A 20,759-nucleotide genomic window follows, 5' to 3' on the forward strand; every position below is an offset into this window, starting at 1 on the left:
AAGGGTTAGTCTGGAAAAGTAAAGTCTGAGCAAAGACTTGTACTAAGTAGAGGACAATTCAGAGTCCCATAGCAATATCCCAGACATAAAAAAAAGGTACTTATAAAGCATTGGGTTGGGAGTGAGCTTGATACTTCTAAAGAGAAGCAAAGATAAAAATAAATAATGTATGGCTCTAATGATAAATTTACAGAAATAGACAAGAGATATTTGATAAGTAGTATCAGGCAATGATAGATGTCCAAATATTATGATGGAAAATCACTAAAACTTTGAGTTGGGAAATGACATTTAATTTGTTCGTTAAAGGTAGTATCTAAGGTACAGGCACTAGTGATTGAATTATCAATAGAAAAATTCAGATATTAGGAGTGAGTTAGGATATAACTGTAGTGGAAATCAAAGACAGAACCAGTAAAAGACAGAAATATACTATGATGATGAAAACAGTGGGAGTTGCTAATAAGACTGCATGTGTTTGTGTGTATGTGTGTATTGAAAATATATTTCTAATATTTTGCTATGAGAAATTGCTAGATATTTGTTCTAATCAAGGAAATCCAGAGCATTGGCAATGAAGCAGAGAAATCAACTTTGGCCTTGTTAAGTTGGAAATATCCAACAGAGATCACAGTGACACTGCTGGAGTAACAATTGGACCAACTATTTTGGAGAGCTTTGGGTCAGAGATATAAGTCTGGGAAACAAATTAGTTGCTGTTTCAAGCCACAGTACAAAGATCCTCATTCAGATTTTATATCACCTTCACCATTAGTCAGGCAATCATGCAAACACCAGTTCTTCTGTCTTGTAATTTCACCAATGGATACATGACATCTATTACCTCTGCAGTAGAGGAATGGTAAGCTGGAGAGGGTTATAGCTACTCGTCTCCCTTTATGACCATGACTCACTCCAATAGTTATTAATCAGACCCAGTCAAATGCCCCACCTAACTGGAAAGTTCTTGGAATACGAAGATGTTGTAGTCCCTGGTTGGTCCTGCTGGTTCTTATGTCAAATTTTATTTCTCAGTAGAAAAGTAAAGCTATAGAGCAGTGATTCTCAGCCTTCCTAAAGCTGCGAGCCTTTAAGAAAGTTTATCATGTTATGGAGCCGCTAAACATAAAATTATTTTCATTGCTAATTTACAATTGTAATTGTGCTACCGTTATGAATTAAAATTTATATATTTTTGGAGATAGAGATTTGCCAAAGGGGTTGGAATCCCCAGGTTGAGAACCACTGCCTTAGGTGGTAAAATACCAATCCAAATTATTGAGATAAGCCACAATAATGTGCATTTCTGTAGTTAATTTAACATAATCATTTGAAACTATGCCAGTTTTGGTGACAATGCCAAAGGGTGAATTTAAGGAGGCAGGCAGATAAAGTTTGAGTTTTTTTCTTAATAAACTCTCATTTTTCATTCTTTATTCAACCCAATGTGAGCACTTAGTGCTCTCTCCAATCTATTTTAAAGTGATATCCAAATAAATCTTCAAACATAACTTTTGGGCAGAAAACCACTAATGAAATATTTTTGGAAAAATAAATCCTGAAGACAGTATAGCTCAGTCATAATGTGCTGAAAAATGAGAATGTGGACATCAAATAAGTCATTTCAATTAACTTCATCTAACACAGAAAAATGAACCCTGAACACTAATATCACTATTGAATTAAAGCACGGGAGGGTTCAGTGCTTTCTTTCTAGACTTGCGGGCATCTCTTTATAATCTTGAGGGCTATGTTTATGCAGTTTTAACTGTCATAACTTTTACTACAATAAGCCATTCTTTCCCTGACCATTTTATCAGCATATGATATTCTTTTTCTTTTTTTATTTCTTTAAAATATATTTCAGACTTTGTCCCCTCACCCCATTCCCCCACCACCTAGGAACCCCCTATCCCATCCCCCCTCCTGCCTCCACAAGGGTGCACCCCCACCTACCCTCCACTACCCCCTCCCCACCCTCAAATAACCCCCTGCTCAGTGTTCAGGCTTCATGGGACCAGGGATCTCCTCTCCCACCCATGCCTGAGAAGTCCATCCTCCCCTAAGTATACAGCTGAAGTCATGGGTACCTCTCTTTGTGCTCCCAGGCTGGTGGTTTAGAACCTGGGGAGCTCTGGTTGGCTGGCACTGTTGATCTCTTGGGGCCACCAACCCTTTTAGCTCCTTCAATCCTCTAACGTCTTCATTGGGAACACTTGATCAGATCAATGGGTAGCTGCGAGCATCCTCCTCTGGATATGTCAGACTCCAGAAGACCTTTGAGGAGACAGCTGTATCAGGCTCCTGTCAGCATGCACTTCCTGACATCCATATCAGAGTCTATCTTTGGTGACTGCACATGGGACAGATATCAAGGTAGAATGGTCTCCCGATGGCCCCTCCTTGACTTTCTGTCCCACACTTTGTCACCTTATTTGCTCTCTTGAGCATTCTGTCACTCCTTCCCAGAAGGACCAAGGCATCCACACTTTGTCTTCCTTCTTCATGAGCTTCATGTGGTCAGTGAGTTGAATCTTGACTATTTCAAGCTTTTGGGCTAACATCCGCTTATCAGAGAGTAAATACCATGTGTGTTCTTTTGTGATTGGGTTACCTCATTCAGGATGATATTTTCTAGTTCCATCCATTTACCTAAGAATTTCTCAAATTCATTATTTTTAATGAATATTTTATATTTACCATTGTGTAAATATACCACAGTTTTTGTATCCATTCATCTGTTGAAGGACATCTGGGTTTTTTTTCCAGCTTCTGATTATTATAAATAAGGCTGCTATGAACATAGTGGAACATATGTCCTTGTTATATGTTGGAGCATCTTCTGGGTATATGCCCAGGAGTGGTGTAGCTGGGTCCTCAGGTAGTGCTATGTCCAATTTTCTGAGGAACCACCAGACTGATTTCCAGAGTGGTTGTACCAGCTTGTAACCCCACCAACAATGGAGGAGTGTTCCTCTTTCTCCATATCCTCACCAGCATCTATCATCACTTGAATTTTTTATCTTAGCCATTCTGACTGGTTTGAGGTGGTATCTCAGGGTTGTTTTGATTTGCATTTCCCTGATGACTAAGGATGTTGAACATTTCTTTAGGTGCTTCTTGGCCATTCAAGTTTCCTCAGTTGAGAATTCTTTGTTTAGCTCTGTACCCCATTTTTAATAGGGTTATTTGGTTATCTGGAGTCTAACTTATTAAGTTCTTTGTATATATTGGATAATAGCCCTCTATCGGATCTAGAATTGGTAATGATCTTTTCCCAATCTGTTGGTTGCTGTTTTGTCTTATTGACAGTATCTTTTGCCTTACAGAAGCTTTGCAATTTTATGAGGTCCCATTTGTCAATTCTTGATCTTAGAGCATAAGCCATTGGTGTTCTGTTCAGGAACTTTTCCCCTGTGCCCAGGTATTCAAGGGTCTTCCCCACCTTCTCTTCTATTAGTTTCAGTGTATCTGGTTTTATGTGAAGGTCCTTTATCCACTTGGACTTGAGCTTTGTACAAGGGGATGAATTCACGTGTCTCCACCAGTCAAAGATAGTTTATATATCTAGGTTGGGTATTGGGTTACACTTCTGATTGAACATTACCAAACTTATAAAGCCTTTGATTAACATTTTAAAAATTGTATAAAAGCAAAAAGGAAAGGGGGGATGGGATAGGGGCTTCTAAGGAGGAGAAATGGGGAAAAGGAATGGCATCTCAAATGTAAATATAATATAAAATAAAAAAAGAATGGATTGATTTGCATTTTTCTACATGCAGTTGATCCAGCGCCATTTGTTAAAAATACTGTCCTTTTTCCACTGAAAGGTTTTAGCTCATTTGTCAAAGATAAAGTGACCATAGGTGTGTGGGCTCATTTCTGGATCTTCAATTCTATTCCATTGATCTTCCTGCCTGTCTCTGTACCAATACCATGCAGTTTTTATTACTATTGCTCTGTAGTACAGTTTGAGGTCAAAGGTGGTGATTCCCCCAGAAGTTCTTTTATTGTTAAGAATGATTCTCACTATCCTGGGTTTTTTGTTATTTCAAATGAATTTGTAAATTGCTCTTTCTATCTCTATGAAGAATTGGTTTGGAATTTTGATGGGTATTGCATTGAATTTATAGATTGCATTTGGCAAGATGGCCATTTTTACTAAGTTAATCCTGCCAATCCAGGAGCATGGGAGATCTTTCCATCTTCTGAGATCTTCTTCAATTTCTTTCTTCAGAGACTTGAAGTTCTTGTCATACAGATCTTTCAATTGCTTAGTTAGATTCACTCAAAGATATTTTATATTATTTGTGACTATTGTGAAGGATGTCATTTCCCTAATTTCTTTCTCAGCCTGTTTATCCTTTGAGTAGAGGAAGGCTACTGCTTTGTTTAAGTTGATTTTATATACAGCTACTTTGCTGAAGTTGTTTATCAGATTTAGGAGTTCTCTGGTGGAAGTTTTAGGGTCACTTAAGTATACTATCATATACATCTGCAAATAGTGAAATTTTGACTTCTTCTTTTCCTATTTGAATTCCTTTGACTTCCTTTTGTTGTCTAATTGCTCTGGCTAGGACTTCCAGTACTATATTGAATAGGTAGGGTGAGAGTGGGCAGCCTTGTCTAGTCCCTGATCTTAGTGGGATTGCTTCAAGGTTCTCTCCATTTAGTTTGATGTTGGCTACTGGCTTGCTGTATATTGCTTTCACTGTGTTTAGGTATGTGCCTTGAATTTCTGATCTTTCCAATATTTTTAACATGAAGGGATGTTGAATTTTGTCAAATGCTTTCTCGGCATCTATTGAGATGATCATGTGTTTTTTTTTTCTTTGAGTTTATTTATGTAGTGGATTACATCAATGGATTTTCAAATATTGAACCATTCCTGCATTTTTGGGATAAAGCCTACTTGATCATGATGTATGATTGTTTTGATGCGTTCTTGGATTCGGTTTGTGAGAATTTTATTGAGTATTTTTTCATCAATATTCATAATCAAGATTGGTCTGTAGTTCTCTTTCTTTGTTGGGTCTTTGTGAGATGTAGGTATGAGCGTAATTGTAGCTTCATAGAACGAATTGGGTATTGTTCCTTCTGTTTCTATTCTGTGGAATAGTTTGAAGAGAATTGGTCTTAGATCTTCCTTGAAGATCTGATAGAATTCTGCACTAAACCATCTGGACCCGGACTCTTTTTGGTGTGGAGACTTTTAATGATTGCTTCTATTTCTTTAGGGGTTATGGGACTGTTTAGATGATTTATCTGCTCCTTGTTTAACTTTGGTACCTGGTGTCTGTCTAGAAAATTGTCCATTTCATCCAGATTTTCCAATTTTGTTGAGTATAGGCCTTTGTAGTAGGATCTGATGATTTTTTGAATTTCCTCAGTTTCTGTTGTTATGTCTTCCTTTTCAGTTCTCATTTTATTAATTTGTATACTGTCTCTGTGCACTGTGATTAGTCTGGCTAAGGCTTTATCTATCTTGTTTATTTTCTCAAAGAACCAGCTCTTAGTTTTGTTGATGTTCTTTATAGTTCTTTCTGTTTCTACTTGGTTGATTTCAGCTTTGAGTTTGATTATTTCCTGCTATCTACTCTTGGGAATGTTAGCTTCTTTTTGTTCTAAAGCTTTCAGGTGTGCTGTCAAGTTCTTAGTGTATGCTCTCTCCAGTTTTTTTGTTTGTTTGTTTGTTTGTTTTTTGTAAGCATTTAGAGCTATGAATTTTCCTCTTAGTACTGCTTTCATGAAGTCCCACAAGTTTGGTATGATGTGTCCTCCTTTTTATTAAATTCTAAAAAGTCTTTAATTTCTTTCTTTACTTCTTCCTTGACCAAGTCATCATTGAGTAGAGCATTGTTCAGTTTCTACATGTATGTGGGCTCTCCATTGTTTTTGTTGTTATTGAGGACCAGCCTTAGTCCATGGTGGTCTGATAGGGTACATGGGATTATTTCAATCTTTTTGTATATTTTGAGGCCTGTTTTGTGACGAATTATATGGTCTATTTTGGAGAAGGTACCATGAGTTGATGAGAAAAAGGTATATTCTTTTTTTAAGATGAAATGTTCTATAGATATCAGTTAAATCCATTTGTTTCATAGCTTCTGTTAGTTTCATTGTGTCTCGGTTTAGTTTCTGTTTCCACGATCTGTCCATTGCTGGGAGTGGGGTGTTGAAATCCCCCACTATTATTGTATGAGGTGCAAAGTATGTTTGAGCTTTAGTAAAGTTTCTTTTATGTATGTGGGTGCCCTTGCATTTCCGGCATAGATGTTCAGAATTGAGAGTTCTTCTTGGTACATTTTTCCTTTGATGAGTATTTCTTCCTTATCTTTTTTGATTACTTCTGGTTGAAAATCAATTTTATTTGGTATTAGAATGGCTACTCCAGTTTGTTTCTTGTGACCATCTGCTTGGAAGATTGTTTTCCATCCTCTTACTGTGATGTAGTGTCTGTCTTTGTCACAGAGTTGCATTTCCTGTATGCAGCAAAATTCTGGTTCCTGTTTATGTATCCAGTCTTATAGTCTACATCTTTTTATTGGAGAATTGAGTCCATTGATATTAAGATATATTAAGGAAAATTATTGTTGCTTTCTGTTATTTTTGTTATTAGAGGTAGAATTATGTTTGTGTAACTATCTTCTTTTGGGGTTTCTGGAAGACTACTTTCTTGCTTTTTCTTGGTTGTAGTTTCCCTCCTTGTGTTGGAGTTTTCCATCCATTATCCTTTGAAGTGCTGGATTTGTGGAAAGATATTGTGTAAATTTGCTTTTGTCATGAAATATCTTGATGTCTTCATCAATAGTGATTGAAGAGTTTTGCTGGGTATAGTAGTTTGGGCTGGCATTTTTGATCTCTTAGGGTCTATATAATATCAGTCCAGGATCTTCTGGCTTTTATAGTCTCTGGTGAGAAGTCTGGTGTAATTCTTATAGGTCTGCCTTTATATGTTACTTTGCCTTTTTCCCTTACTGCTTTTAGTATCTTCTCTTTGTTTTGTATATTTGATGTTTTGATTATTATGTGTCGGGAGGTATTCTTTTTCTTTTTGGTCTAGTCTATTTGGGGTTCTGTAGGCTTCTTGTATATTTAAGGACATCTCTTTCTTTAGGTTAGGGAAGTTTTCCTCTGTAATTTTGTTGAAGATATTTACTGACCCTTTAAGTTGGGAATCTTCCCCCTCATCTATACCTATTATCCTTAGGTTTGGTTGTCTCGTTGTGTCCTGGATTTCCTGGATGTTTTGTGTTAGGAGCTTTTTGCATTTCACATTTTCTTTGACCATTGTGTCTATGTTTTCCATGGTATCTTCTGGGCATGAGATTCTCTCTTCTGTCTCTTGTATTCTGTTGATGATGCTTGCATCTATGACTTCTGATCTTTTTCCTAGGTTTTCTATCTCCAGGGTAGTTTCTTTTTGAGATTTCTTTGTTATTTCTACTTCCATTTTTAGAACATGGACAGTTTTGTGTAATTCCTTCACCTGTTTGATTGTGTTTTCTTGAATTTCTTTAAGGGCTTCTACATGTTTACCTGTGTTCTCCTCAAATTCTTTGAGAGTGTTGTTTATGTCCTTTTTAAAGTCCTCTATCATCATCATGAGAAGTGATTTTAATTCTGAATCCTGCTTTTCCTGTGTGATATGCTGTTCAGGACTTGCTATGTTGGGAGAACTGGGTTCTGGTGATGCCAAGTAACTTTGGTTTCTGTTGTTTACATTCTTATTCTTGCCTTTCGCCATTTGGTTAGCTCTAGTGCTACCTGCACTCACTGGTTCTGACTGGAGCCTGCCTTTCCAGTTATCTTGGTTGTGTCAGAACTCCTCGGGGTCTGGATGTCTCTGCGATTCTGAGCTCTAGCTGTTCTGGGTGCAGTGGCTCCTCTAGGATATCTCAGGATATGGTGTCTCCATGGTAGTAGACCAGCTAGGTGTTTGCTGCTCTGAGTATAGTTGATCCTCTAGGATGCCTCAGGATATGGTGTCCCCTGCTCTGAGGTCAGTGGCTTCTCTAGGATGCCTCTGGACGCAGCTTCCACAAAGGAGCAGATCAGCTGGGTGTCTGCTCCAGTCACCAGAATCTGAGTGAGGGGCGGAAGGTGAGTGGTATTCTGCAGGGGTGGGGTCTGGATGCCAAGTGCACTCTGAGGGCTCCCTACTGCCACTTGTGCCTCTGGGGCCTAGGGCAGTGTGCCGGTGCTCCTACCTGCAGCTCTCGGGACTGTGGCCTCTCTAGGATGCCTCCAAACCAAACGCAGTTTCCACAGGGGAGTAGATCAGCTGGGTGTCTCATGATATTTTTTTAAATCTCATTATTTTAAGATTACATTCCAGGTTGTAGGTTCTGGATAAAAATATTTTAAAAACAGGTATTTATTTCTTAAACAAAAACCATCAAAACAAAAAGATGACATTTTCTGTCTACAGACCAGTTTAAATAATTGATATTTCTGTTGGAAATATTGCTTTTGCTGTTGGAGTGTCATTGGAATAAGACTTTGGCATTAAACTCCAAATTAACCAAAGTTCTCGAGAGGCAGAGGAGGTAGAATAATGGATATTGGGATTTGGATTGCAGTTGCTTTTGAAACTTGTGGCCTGATGATGGGATTTGTCATAGACACTGGGTGTCTAAGCAACTGTTGCTTAGATACTGCTTCACTGTAGAAATATAATAACCTAAGTACTAGAAATTTGTACTATCAGAATATAATAGTCACTGGCCTTAATTATTGATTGTACAAAATAGTGTAAGAAATAATTGGAATCTTGACACAATTATTGGATGATCTTATGCAAATAATGAACAAATTGTTATACTTTTATTGTTCCTATAGAAATACTAATTAAAAATGTTAGTATTTTTTTTTCTAAAAGAAAATATCTTTGTATGGTTACCAGTAAAATAGTTATTTTAATCCAAATGGTCTTCTGTCATCTGAAATAAAGTTATAAAAATTAAACAAAATGTGTATATATTCCTGTACATTGTTTATGCTAGTTTTTAAATATTTACTTACTTACTTACTTACTAATTTTTTCAAAGCACTTAGGTGATGTTTGGTAAGCTCATAATATAGAATAAATCAATAAGTCATGAACACAGTCTTTGGTAAGCTTAGAAAGAAGTACAGGAAGAAAAATTGAGCATATGTACGCTCTATTATGAACATCATATTTACATAAATTTCCCATAAAGTCTACAAATAGAGAATAAATGATTCTAATGGGAAAATATGAGCATTAGCAAAGCAATGAAGTTTTCATTGAGTAAAAAAAAAATCACATTAGATAGTTGAGTTAAGCTTTGCATATTAGACACCACATTAACACCAGTTTATATTTAGCAGATGATTTTTTTCAATTCAAGAATGACAAGTAATTTGCATCAAACATTTATATTTCAAAAGTCATAAGCAATAAAAGAATTGATTTTCTTATATCTAATGAATTGGATGGTACTGAAAAAGATCTAGCTTAGTGCCAACTATACATGCAAATAAGTTTTATGGAATTATAAAGAAAGTAGACAGCAAGTATACAGACTAAAATTGAGCAAAAATAGCACAACTCATTTGTGTTTTCTGAAACATTCCAGGTGTTGTCAAAGTGGATTATGGAGATGTGTCAGTCAGAAAAACACTAAGGGAAAATCTGAAGTGTAAGCCTTTTTCTTGGTACCTAGAAAACATCTATCCGGACTCCCAGATTCCAAGACGTTATTACTCACTTGGTGAGGTATGAATTTTTATTTTCCTTAAGTTATAAATATATTTTGCAAATGGAGCAATTTCTAAGGAGCTCAATTTTTTGTGTTATGAATAAAATACTATAAAGATTTTAAATGGATCTATTTTAAATGATTTCTCTTTTTTTTTTCAAGGACTGTGAAGTTTTTCAACTTGGGAAATTGTAAAGTATGGGGTAGTTTAGGACTGTACAAACAATATTTTATTGTTTCTTTACCAACAAACAACAGTGTGTTGGTAATATGGTAATAATTATTCTCTTAATTATTTTGTCTGTGAACTCCAAATAGTTTTTACTTCTGAGTATTATAACTATTAATGTTTTCTGGATTGAAAGCAAAATTGATATTTGAAACATTGCAGACTACTTAAGTTATGTAGCCACAAATTTTGTTACAGTCATGTATTTTTGAACAATAAAATATATTTTCTAAATGAAATCTAAGATTGAAACATCTGTCATCACTTATAATTTATAGGTTATCATAAAAACCATTTGACCACAATAATATAGTTAATTTACAAAACATTTAATAAATATAACTTTACATTTTAATTATCATTTGTATATCATAATTGTAAAATACATAATAGTTAATCATGTTCAATTTAGTATTTTTGTAGTCCACCTGTATGGAAAGAAAACAATAAAAGAAAATTTAATTATGTTGAATGGAGCTGAGTAGTTTTTAATGGTTATTTTGAAGTGCCTTCCCAATGTTTTATTGGCCAAAAGTCTATCCTTCATCTGTTGTCAATGCAGTTCTTTAAACTGAATTTCAGTTTCCATGTATTTAATCTGAATTGTGTAATGAAAAGTCTTACATATAGTAACATTGACAATTTTTCACATGTAGTTTAAGTCACTAATTAGTTCAAATTTTATTTTGTTTCTATAAATAGGATATTATATTTGTTTCTTTCTAATATATAATATTTACATGTTAACATTGATTTCACAGAGGCTTATATTTAGAGTGTATGAGAATGCACTTTAAACAAGAACATTCATCTCCCACAAACTATGATAATCAATTAATAATGTCTAGTAAAGTGTTTAATATTCCTATCTCTATATTTAAAAATCTCATTGATCATGAATTCCAATCTACCTTATAGAAGAGCAGTATTTCTCTTCTTGATATAGAGTATTCTTTCCAGTTTCTCAGAAACATATGAGAAGAATACTGATCTCCTTTTAATTAAGTGAGTGAAAATAATCAAGGAGCGAAACTTTGGCAAACTCACGGGGACCTACAAATTAACTCTTGAAAATACTTGAAGTTTATTGACAAAACAGATCTAGATACTTACAGTCAAAATAAAAAATTAATTTTAAGTGTTGTGCATATCCAGGAAATCTAATTAATTTCCTTTTAAATTAAAATTTAGTCCAGGCAAATTCCTTTTGATAATGTGCTAATTTTAAATTATCGATTTTCTGTAAAAATCAGAAATGTGAAAAATATTCCTCAAATTTTATATACTGATTGGTTTGTTTGTGTGTGTGTTTTTTGTTTGTAATATACATAGAATAGTATACATAGTGCATTGGGGAAAATCCTGAGACATCAACGGGCAAGAAAGGCTCATATCTAATCTCATAGCATCATTGAAATTCAGAAAGTGCGGCTTTAGTAAGTACCTAAGCTAGATTGTCTGCTACAGATCCTGGGAAGACAAGGTAGTGAAACTGATTTTTTCATGATGTTAATAATGGTCTAGGTAGTTTCCATTAATTTTATTATTTCTACCTGACAATACTTCTTCAATGTAGGCTGTTTTTGTGTTTTAGTTTCTGAAAGAATTTGGATGACTGGCCTAAATGTCACTTAGCAAGTTAATTATTGAAGTCAGAATTCAAATAAATATCGAAGTCTTGCACTATAGCTCATACATTTCTGATTTCATGAAAGAAAATAACTGCATTATATTCACTAAAATATTTTTATTCCATAAAACCTGAGTCCTTTTTCATATGCTAAGAATGCAAAGTTAAATAAAAAAACAAACAAGATCCTGTATTTTAGAGCCATTCTACTGAAATTGAATGTGAATGAAATTGAGAGTGAATGCAGGAGGGCCAAGATATAATCAAACAGTCAAGAAAAATGTGGAGGTCAAAGTGCCCTGAATGAACTACATAATGGTATGGTCTTACTGAAACACGAAATAAATTTAAAGTTTTCAGCTTCCTGGAATGTTAGTGTACTATAGCTTTCTACCTTAAAAGCAGACTCCAAAGAAATTCAACACAACATCTGTATCCATGGAAACAGAAAGGGAAATTCACCAAGATCTCCTCAATTCCATTTTGCTTAGCTGTGTATACACAATTTAATATGGGCACCTTGAGAATGTGTTAGTGTTTAACTGCTAATGGACAACAGTCACGATATGAGGCTTTTTCTTTTTACTACCGGTCATGTTTTCCATTATGTTAGAAGGGACATTCTAATAGAATTTGGAGGTTGTGCCAGATGTAGAAGATACTTGTTATCAAATTATTTTTTAATCTAATCATAGACTTCTTTAATGCCTAGTCAATTTTAACTATTTAAGATGTTGCATACTCTTTAATGTCAGTTTTCTAAATAGTCTTTATATTTATTATTGTTCTAAGTTGATAAAAGGAAACATTTCTCCATCAAATTTTCTTTATAGTTTTCTCCACTTTGTTTGATGATTTAGAGGCTCGTGGCAATCAGTTTTTATAGATCAGCAATGAAATGAACATCAGTAAAGCTACTCATGTCAGACATATTATATTACTGTCTGATGTTTACATCTTATTCAGATAATTGAAATATTACTTTCTCCAACCCAAAAAATATTCAAGATTGACAATCAGAAGTTAAAAGATGTGCAATTGCTTTGAACTCAAACCTTTAAGTAACTTAATGAAGCATGTGCCTTTTAGACTCAGTAAGCAGCTCATAATGGAATAAGAAGGTTGAGCCCTTTGCAGCATTAACTTCTCTCTTAAGTAACCCTTTAGCTTATGTAGATTTAACACAACAGGTTCAGATATTCTAAATATAAAGACTAATTCAAATACAAGATTGAAATAAATAACCTTGGAAATAGAATGCTAGTCTAATTTCTGAGCTTTGACGGGGTATTATTCTGTGTGTATTGTAAGCTATTTGGAACAAAAGACTATCAGAGGGCAAGCAGATGAAAGGAGGATTTCTGGAGCCAAGTGACTTAACCCTTGGTACTTAAAATTTCCATTTGCTTGGTCCCTAGACATGTTTTGACATTGGTCTGTTCATTTTGTATTGTACTGTTGACCTCAGCACTTTCTTTTCCTCTTAGATCCTTTAACCATATCAGCTAGTTAATGCCCTTAAATGCATGGTATTTTATTTCTTAAATATTTCTGTGGAGCATACTTAAACAGACAAAAATAGACATATGTAAAGCTGCGAGACTGCATGGATTATGGATACAATCAGTTACTAATAAGTGTGGAAGCTAAAATACTTAAAGGCTTACCATCCTTGGTAATCAGATTTATTTATAGATTCACAATGTTCTTGACCTTTTAAATTGGATAACCCAGTAAAAATAAGTCTCTTTCTAGGTCAGACACACAAATGTGGGCATTTTCTATTCATGGTTTAATTCCAATATCTTGGGGACCCAGCAGCTGATTTTAATCCAGAATAAATGAGTATGCCCATCTGTAGGTGAAATAAGTCATATTTTGATAATTTAGAGCTGAATTCAGTTTGATTTTACTACTTAAATATTGTATCAAATACTTGATTTTGATACAAAAAGCTGCAGTAAACTTATAACTATATGCAGTTCGGCATTTGAGTAAAGAAACTTTGGATTTGTTAACTATTCAAACTACTTTCCTTAGGATTCAATCAAGTTTAGAGTGTAAAATATAATTATCATATATACAACAAAGTAACTATGTTATGAAAGTTAATGTAGAGTCAGTATTAATATTTAAGGTTAAGTAATGATAACCAATTAAAATATAAATATACTGATGTGATTAATATTTCTAAGGTTCTTGTGCAAGCATAAATGATTTTATTCTTCACTTCTACAATGGAATTTTTATTGTAAAGATTGATTGGTGGCAAGAGGACAATCTCACTATTTTTAGATTGCAGTAACTCTGTTCTTGGCAGTCCAGCTAAGGGAATAAAGCTAAGTACTGCTAAGAGAGCTTCTAGTGAACAGAAAAAAGCTGTGTAATGGCTTGCTCACTTCAAACATCAACAATAAAGTATTACAAACAGTACCCTCATTTATATCTTTAAGAATTATTTCTAATCAATAAAAAGATAATATGTAAACAAAGAAACTTAAAAGCAGATAACCAATTAAAATTAGAAATGTCTTGGTCTTATGCCATGCAGTCAACGCTATATCACAGCATAGAAAATAAGTCAATGAGTTTTCAGACTTTCAAACTCCAGCCTTGCTCTGGTTACTTTGATGTAGGTCATAGAACACACACATGAGGGATTCTTAAAGGATAAAATACTTTGCTGGTTGATTGCTATTTCTCAAGACAGATATCAGTGGCAGGACAGAACCTTGCCCATTGTTGTCACAGATACCCTTTAGGAGCACACACTTGTCTGGACTGTGATACCAAATTGTCCTTAGGTTTCTGGTTTTAAACTCACATACACAATAGTAACTCTAGTAGGTCAGAGGCAAATTTACACTATGCCGACCCTAGTGATAGAAGTTAAGTTTTCAGGTTTGGAAGAAAATGACAATTCCCTGCTGAGCCATCTTACTGACCCTGTTTTTAGTCTACAGAACTGGATTCCCAACTGTGTTTCTGGATGATTTATGACTTACAATTATGGCTTTAGTTGCCTCTGATCTACAACAACTCTTTTCTTACATGTTCCTTCTAGGCCTTTTTTATAACAATCACTTATCTGAAAGCTGGGCCTAGCAGTTTCCAGCTTCAATATAATAACTATATTCATTACCTGTAAAAACTACTTAACTTTAGTTCAATGTTTGTCACTTCTTTGTCTTAATGGGAGATAAATCTTGATTTTCAAAATGATTGGATTTAAAAGTGCCCAGGAGTTTAATTAACTACACCTGTGAGTTTGTCTGTTCCTTTAAATTCTATAGACATAAAGTAGAAAAGAACACCTTCCCTAAATGTGGACTGAACTAGCCACATAGTGCGGAGAAAGGGAGTGGTGTAGACACTCTTTCGATTGGCTCTGTTAATCTACACCTGCTCTGCCATAATGGATTAAAATCTCTGAGAGTATCTATGAAAACCACCTTTTTCTCCATTACGTTATTTTGTTTAGGTATTTTTGTATAAGTGACAAGGACAAAAGGGAAAAAATTAACACAGTGGGTAAAAGTTCATTACATATAAGTAAATATTTTTATTATGGTGGAGGTGGAGTTGGCTGAATAAGCTAATATGAAGGTTAAGCTTCAGCAGCTTATATAAGTGTGCACTGATTGCAGGCAACACATTTGACAAGTTTTCTAAACCATCCGTCCATGTTATTTCTAGTCTCCCAACTTTAGTATCCAGGCAGCTTGACAGACTTAGCTTTATTTCAGATACAATAACCACTCCATGCTACATTCTGAAGGACGAGTGACACTACTTGCACTTAAATTAAGAAGCCACAAGCATGGTTGCATCTTCAAAAATAGGGCAGGCTTCTACTAATAAAAATAGATCTATTTTGAAATTCTTTGGGAATGACATCATTGAACTAAAACAAAAAGAACACCAGGTCACAGACTAAAAACAAAAAATGGATAGAAAGAGGAAAAAGAAGAAAACATGATGTGACTTTGACACATCAATATCATATAAATGAGATATTGAGAGAGACTCACTGACTATATAATGAGAGGTGCCACATTCATCACTGGCATGACACTGACATGTTTGCAGAGAGAACAGAAGGAAGAAAGGAGAGGTAGATAGAAACTTGGACACAGTAATACCTGTATTATCAATACAGGTATTATCTGAAATTTTAATATATATGTATTATCTATATTGGTATATATTTCCTGGTTTTATAGTCATTTAACATTCATTCCTTTGTATATATTTTTTCAAATTATTATTTCTTATTATTATTATTTCTATTCAATAATGTCCTGTAGTTACTGATGAGATTTTTTTTCCAGTTAATTTACAATTAGTAGTTGAACTGAAAAAGGGCATTTTGCACCTAGGTGGAGTTTCCACTTTCTCATCTGAAGTGTTTCAGTGTCCTGTTTCCTGTGGATTCTTGAATCTTACTTTATGAACCCCCCTCCCCGCCCCTTTAAGAAAAAACAGAGAATGAAACCAAAGTCTAAAGGTAATGTCAAAGAGAGAAAATCAAGTTTCAGACCAACAAAACAAAACAAAAAACTAAGAGATTATAAAACATAGTAGAAACCTTTTAATCAATAATCTTTAAAAGCACAGAGAAGACAATTCTCAGTCTGAAGTAGAAAATGGCCCCGATCAACCTTCCCACTGAAAAAATAGTATTTATGCAAAGAAAGAAAAAATAATTTTGAAAAAACTATATAAAGAAATGAATGTTAAACAACTGTAAAACCTGGAAATATAGACCATTATAGATACTACAAATATATTGAGATTTCAGATACAAACTAATCATTAACAAAAACAAAATATAAGGTAAATATTGTGAACTGTAATCTAGAAAGGAACATTAATATTCAAATTTAGCAAAGCGCTAAAGGTATGATTAAAATATAAGAAACTATCAGATATTAAAGGGAAAATATTCTCAGAAATAATTGCTTAACAATTGATGAAAAATAATCCATAGTCTTAACAGAACAAGCCATTTTAATTGTAAAAGAAGAAAAGATTGCTGTTTTGTCTTGTTGACAATGTCCTTTGCCTTACAGAAACTTGCTTTGTGCTTCCCATAATTTCAGTTAACTCAGTCATTCTGGATCTCTGACAGGGTTGAAAACTTACAGTCTCATAGCCAATCCTGGCTATTTACTTTGAGAGAAAAAAATTGAATGGATGGTTTTCAGCTGACATTCATTCTAAAGCCAAGAAAAAAGCCAGGTTCAGAGCTAAGTGTTTTAGTTAGGAGAGATGACAGAGGTTCTGGTTAGTCAACAAAATAATGGACTGGGTATTAGAACTATTTTGTACCTCATTGGTACAAATTAACATAATTATGCTCTAATTGTATTTTGAAAGAAAAGTTTTATTTTATCAGGAAGGGTGATATGTAGGAGGAGCTAAGGTGTGAGGAGTACCGAGAGGAAGAGAAGGATTAAGGAGAGGAGGAGAAGAAGGACAGGAGAAGCTAGGTGATGAGAGAGAGAAAGAGAGAGAAAGAGAGGGGGGACATGGAGGCATGTTCACATGTCTCCACCAGTCAAAGATAGTTGATATATCTAGGTTGGGTATTGGGTTACATTTCTGATTGAGCATTACCAAACTTATAAAGCCTTTGATTAACATTTTTTAAAAGTGTATAAAAGCAAAAAGGAAAAGAGGGCATGGGATAGGGGTTTTCTGGGGCGGGGGGTAGAACGGGGAAATGGGATGGCATCTGAAATGTAAATAAAATATCCAATAAAAAATAATAAAAAGAAGAAGAAAAGAAGGGAGAATGACAGACAGATGCCCTGCCAAGTTACAGGATACCATAACTGATTAGTAGCTGTGGCCATAGAAGAGTGAGCAAGGAGAAATCCATGCATTATTTAGTCTTGAACTAATCTGGTGTTCTCGGGATATGCATGCACAGTAAAACCTCACTTTGGCTGCTGATAGTGAGTTAGAAACAAGACAGGGAGCCAGAAAGAAAATGTTTCCTGCTGCCATAATCTCAAGAAGAGCAGTGGGTTTTTAGAGTAGAGGACAATAGTGGAGATCAGGAGGTAAAGTATGGTGGCCTTAACCCACAGCATCCATGGAACCAGAAGAGCTTCCAAATAGCTGGAATATGATGCAGGAAGTAAAATATACATCACAAAATAGCCCAAGTTCAGTCCCTAAAAATGAACAAATATGCCCTTATTTATTGAGAACAATATCCTAAATTCATGTATGTTGCAACCTTAGTGCTATTTATATTTGAAAATCAAGTTGGTAAATCCAAAGTTCTTCATTGGCAACCTGACTTTGCATACTTTGAAAAGTCAAGTGATAATTTGGTTTGTTCCACCTTAATTTTTACAAGAATATGTTTTCCTGGATATCATATTGTCTTTACTTATTTAAAGACTAATCAATCTTTTGCTTCTAAATACCTTGATATTTCTTATTATAAAAAATATGTTTTATACTATTATTTTTCTCAATAAAAATTAGATTTTCAGGACTATCTCCTTGAGTTATGCCCAATAATACTATTTAGAGTAAAACATAATTCATTGCTTTCCCATTTCTCTTTCTCCCTTTAACTCCACCATGGCATACTCATGGCCCCTTTCCTTTGGTTATTAAGATTACACACATATGCATAAATACATACATATAACACTGTGAGTTTATTTAGTATAGCTTATGTGTATATGACTTCAGGGCCAACCATTTTGTATTGAATAACTAATGGAGAGTCATATTTTTGGGAGACAGTAATTATCCTTCTCCCATAAGAAATTTTAATCTTCCGACTTGCTATGAATATATTTTTAATGCTCTCTGTCATTCTTCTTTTTTTTTTTTTTGGATAATTTATTTACATTTCAGATGTTATCCCCTTCCCCCATTTCTCCCCGCACAGGAAACCCTTATCCTCTCCCCCCTCCTCCTACTTCTATGAGGATGTGTCCCCACCTACCCCCCACTTCCACCTCTCCAGGCTCGAATTCCACCCTACTGGGCGTCCAGCCTTCATTGGGTCAAGGATCTCCTCTCCCACCTATGCACAATAAGGCCATCCTTCCCTACATATACAACTGGAACCATGGGTGCCTCTGTGCTCCCAGGCTGGTAGTGTAGACCCTAGGAGTTCTGGTTGGTTAGTATTGTTGCTCTCCCTATAAGGCCACAAACCCTTTCTGCTCCTTCAGTCTTCTAATTCCTCCATTGGAAACCCCATGATCAATTCAAGGGTTAGCTGTGAGCATCTGCCTCTGTATATATCAGGCTCTGGCAGACCTCTAAAGACACAACTATATCAGGCGCCTGTCAGCATGCACTTCCTGACATCCACATCAGAGGCTATCTTTGGTGACTGAACATAGGATGGATACTTAGGTGGAATAGTCTCCAGACAGTCCCTCCTTCAGTTTCTGTCCCACACTTTGTCTCCATATTTGCTCCTTGAATATTTTGTTACTCCTTCTAAGAAGGACTGAAGCACCCACAGTTTGGTCTTGCATCTTCATGAGCTTCATGTGGTCTGTGAGTTGCATCTTGAGAATTGCGAGCTTCTGGGCTAATATCCAGTTATCAGTGAGTGAATACTATGTGTGTTCTTTTGTGATTGGGTTATCTCACTCAGGATGATATTCTTAAATGTAAGCTGTACAACCACGAAATTATGTTTACTTTATTTCTGGAATATCTTACCCCAAGCAGTGCTTGATATAAGATGTGGAATTTTTAAATGCTTTTTTATTCAATCACTGAATTCATAAGAGAAGGCAAAGAACAGAAATCAAGTGTATATGTCATAGATGGTGGATCAATAACACATTGTTACTATGGATAACATATTTTAGGCATTCTTTTTTATTATAATAAATCATGTTATTGTCATTCATTCACAAATAAAATCACAACATACCTAAATTAAAGTAGACATTCAAATACTTGCTCAGCCCCAAACTTGGAGGCTTTTTTTTTTCAAAATTTGTACCTAATTTATCAGAGTTAAATGATAAGTGCCTATTTAATATCTTTTTTAAATGATACTATCAGGTTTTGCAATGAGGAATGTATGCTTTGCTATTTTTTAAATTATGAACAACATTTTGTTTCTACCAGAGGCTTTATCACCAGTACATGGTTCTGACTTCAGTGCCACTTTCAGACTGCAAAGGAATCTCGGGGTCCAGAAGCTGCTCAGAGAAAAACAAGGGAATAACTCTTTATTAAGAAAATCCTAATAATATAATATAAAACTAGGGTACTGAATTCAATTATAAGTTACAAACTCAAAACAGGGCTGCCTCAATATCTATACAGTTGTTCTACTGATTATAAATAAGTGAAAACAGATCAGTTACAAAATTCTATATATATGTTATATAGAGTTACATCTGTTACATATGTTACTTTGGTGAGCACCTGGATATATTAACTATTAGAATTCCTTTTATATAAATGTCAAAAATGCTAATTATGTGCCATTTTTAAGCTTAAAGATAAACAAAAAAGGACATTTTAAATTAAAACTGAAATGATCCACACAAAATAAGAGAACTTTTTCTGTTGCCACTGATTCATAGGGTCAGCTTCAAAGTACCCTTTTCAAACTAATATACTTGAACCATGGATTAAACATGGTTGTCACACAAAAATAATTTGCTTAATGAATTACTTTAAAAGAAAAGCTGGGTGGTACTTATTCAGTGAAGTCTGAATATATAGATCAACAAGCACACAATTTAGTAAGTCCAACTGAGGCAAGAAAAGGCAAGAGGAAAATAAGGATACTGGATTCAAAGCCATACAGATAACTTAACATATAATACTGTAACTTTTACCTAGTATTTAATCAAGTGGCATTAACCTTGAGAGATCCAACTTTTTAACAAATTAACAGAAGGTATGATGATATAATTCAACCATATAGTGTATGATTTTCTAGGTTATATGAACTACACACAGAACTATTTGCTACACCTTCTAAAAAATATTACCTTCATTATTGTTGTTCATGTGCTAGTTCTTTTATTATTATTATTATAAATTTTTACTTATTCACTTTACATCTCTCTTACTGTCCCCCTCTCACCCACCCCTTCCCTCAATCACCCCCCATTCCTTATCTCCTTCTCCTACCCACCCCGGCACATCAAGTCTCTGTGAGGCT

General features: G+C 34.7%; 1 protein-coding gene across 5 annotated transcripts in view; it reads left to right on the top strand.

Annotated features, from left to right (window-relative positions):
- Galnt13 (polypeptide N-acetylgalactosaminyltransferase 13) overlaps positions 1–20,759 on the top strand; it is a 592,950-nt gene that overhangs the window by 518,303 nt on the left and 53,888 nt on the right. For all 5 annotated transcript variants that reach the window (XM_034495197.2, XM_034495196.2, XM_076928753.1 and 2 more), the window contains exon 9: positions 9,603–9,742. In XM_034495197.2, the coding sequence (XP_034351088.1) occupies positions 9,603–9,742 (140 nt within the window). The remainder of the gene's footprint in view (positions 1–9,602; positions 9,743–20,759) is intronic.

This window comes from Arvicanthis niloticus, chromosome 2 (genome assembly GCF_011762505.2).
Source record: "Arvicanthis niloticus isolate mArvNil1 chromosome 2, mArvNil1.pat.X, whole genome shotgun sequence".
NCBI lineage: Eukaryota > Metazoa > Chordata > Mammalia > Rodentia > Muridae > Arvicanthis > Arvicanthis niloticus.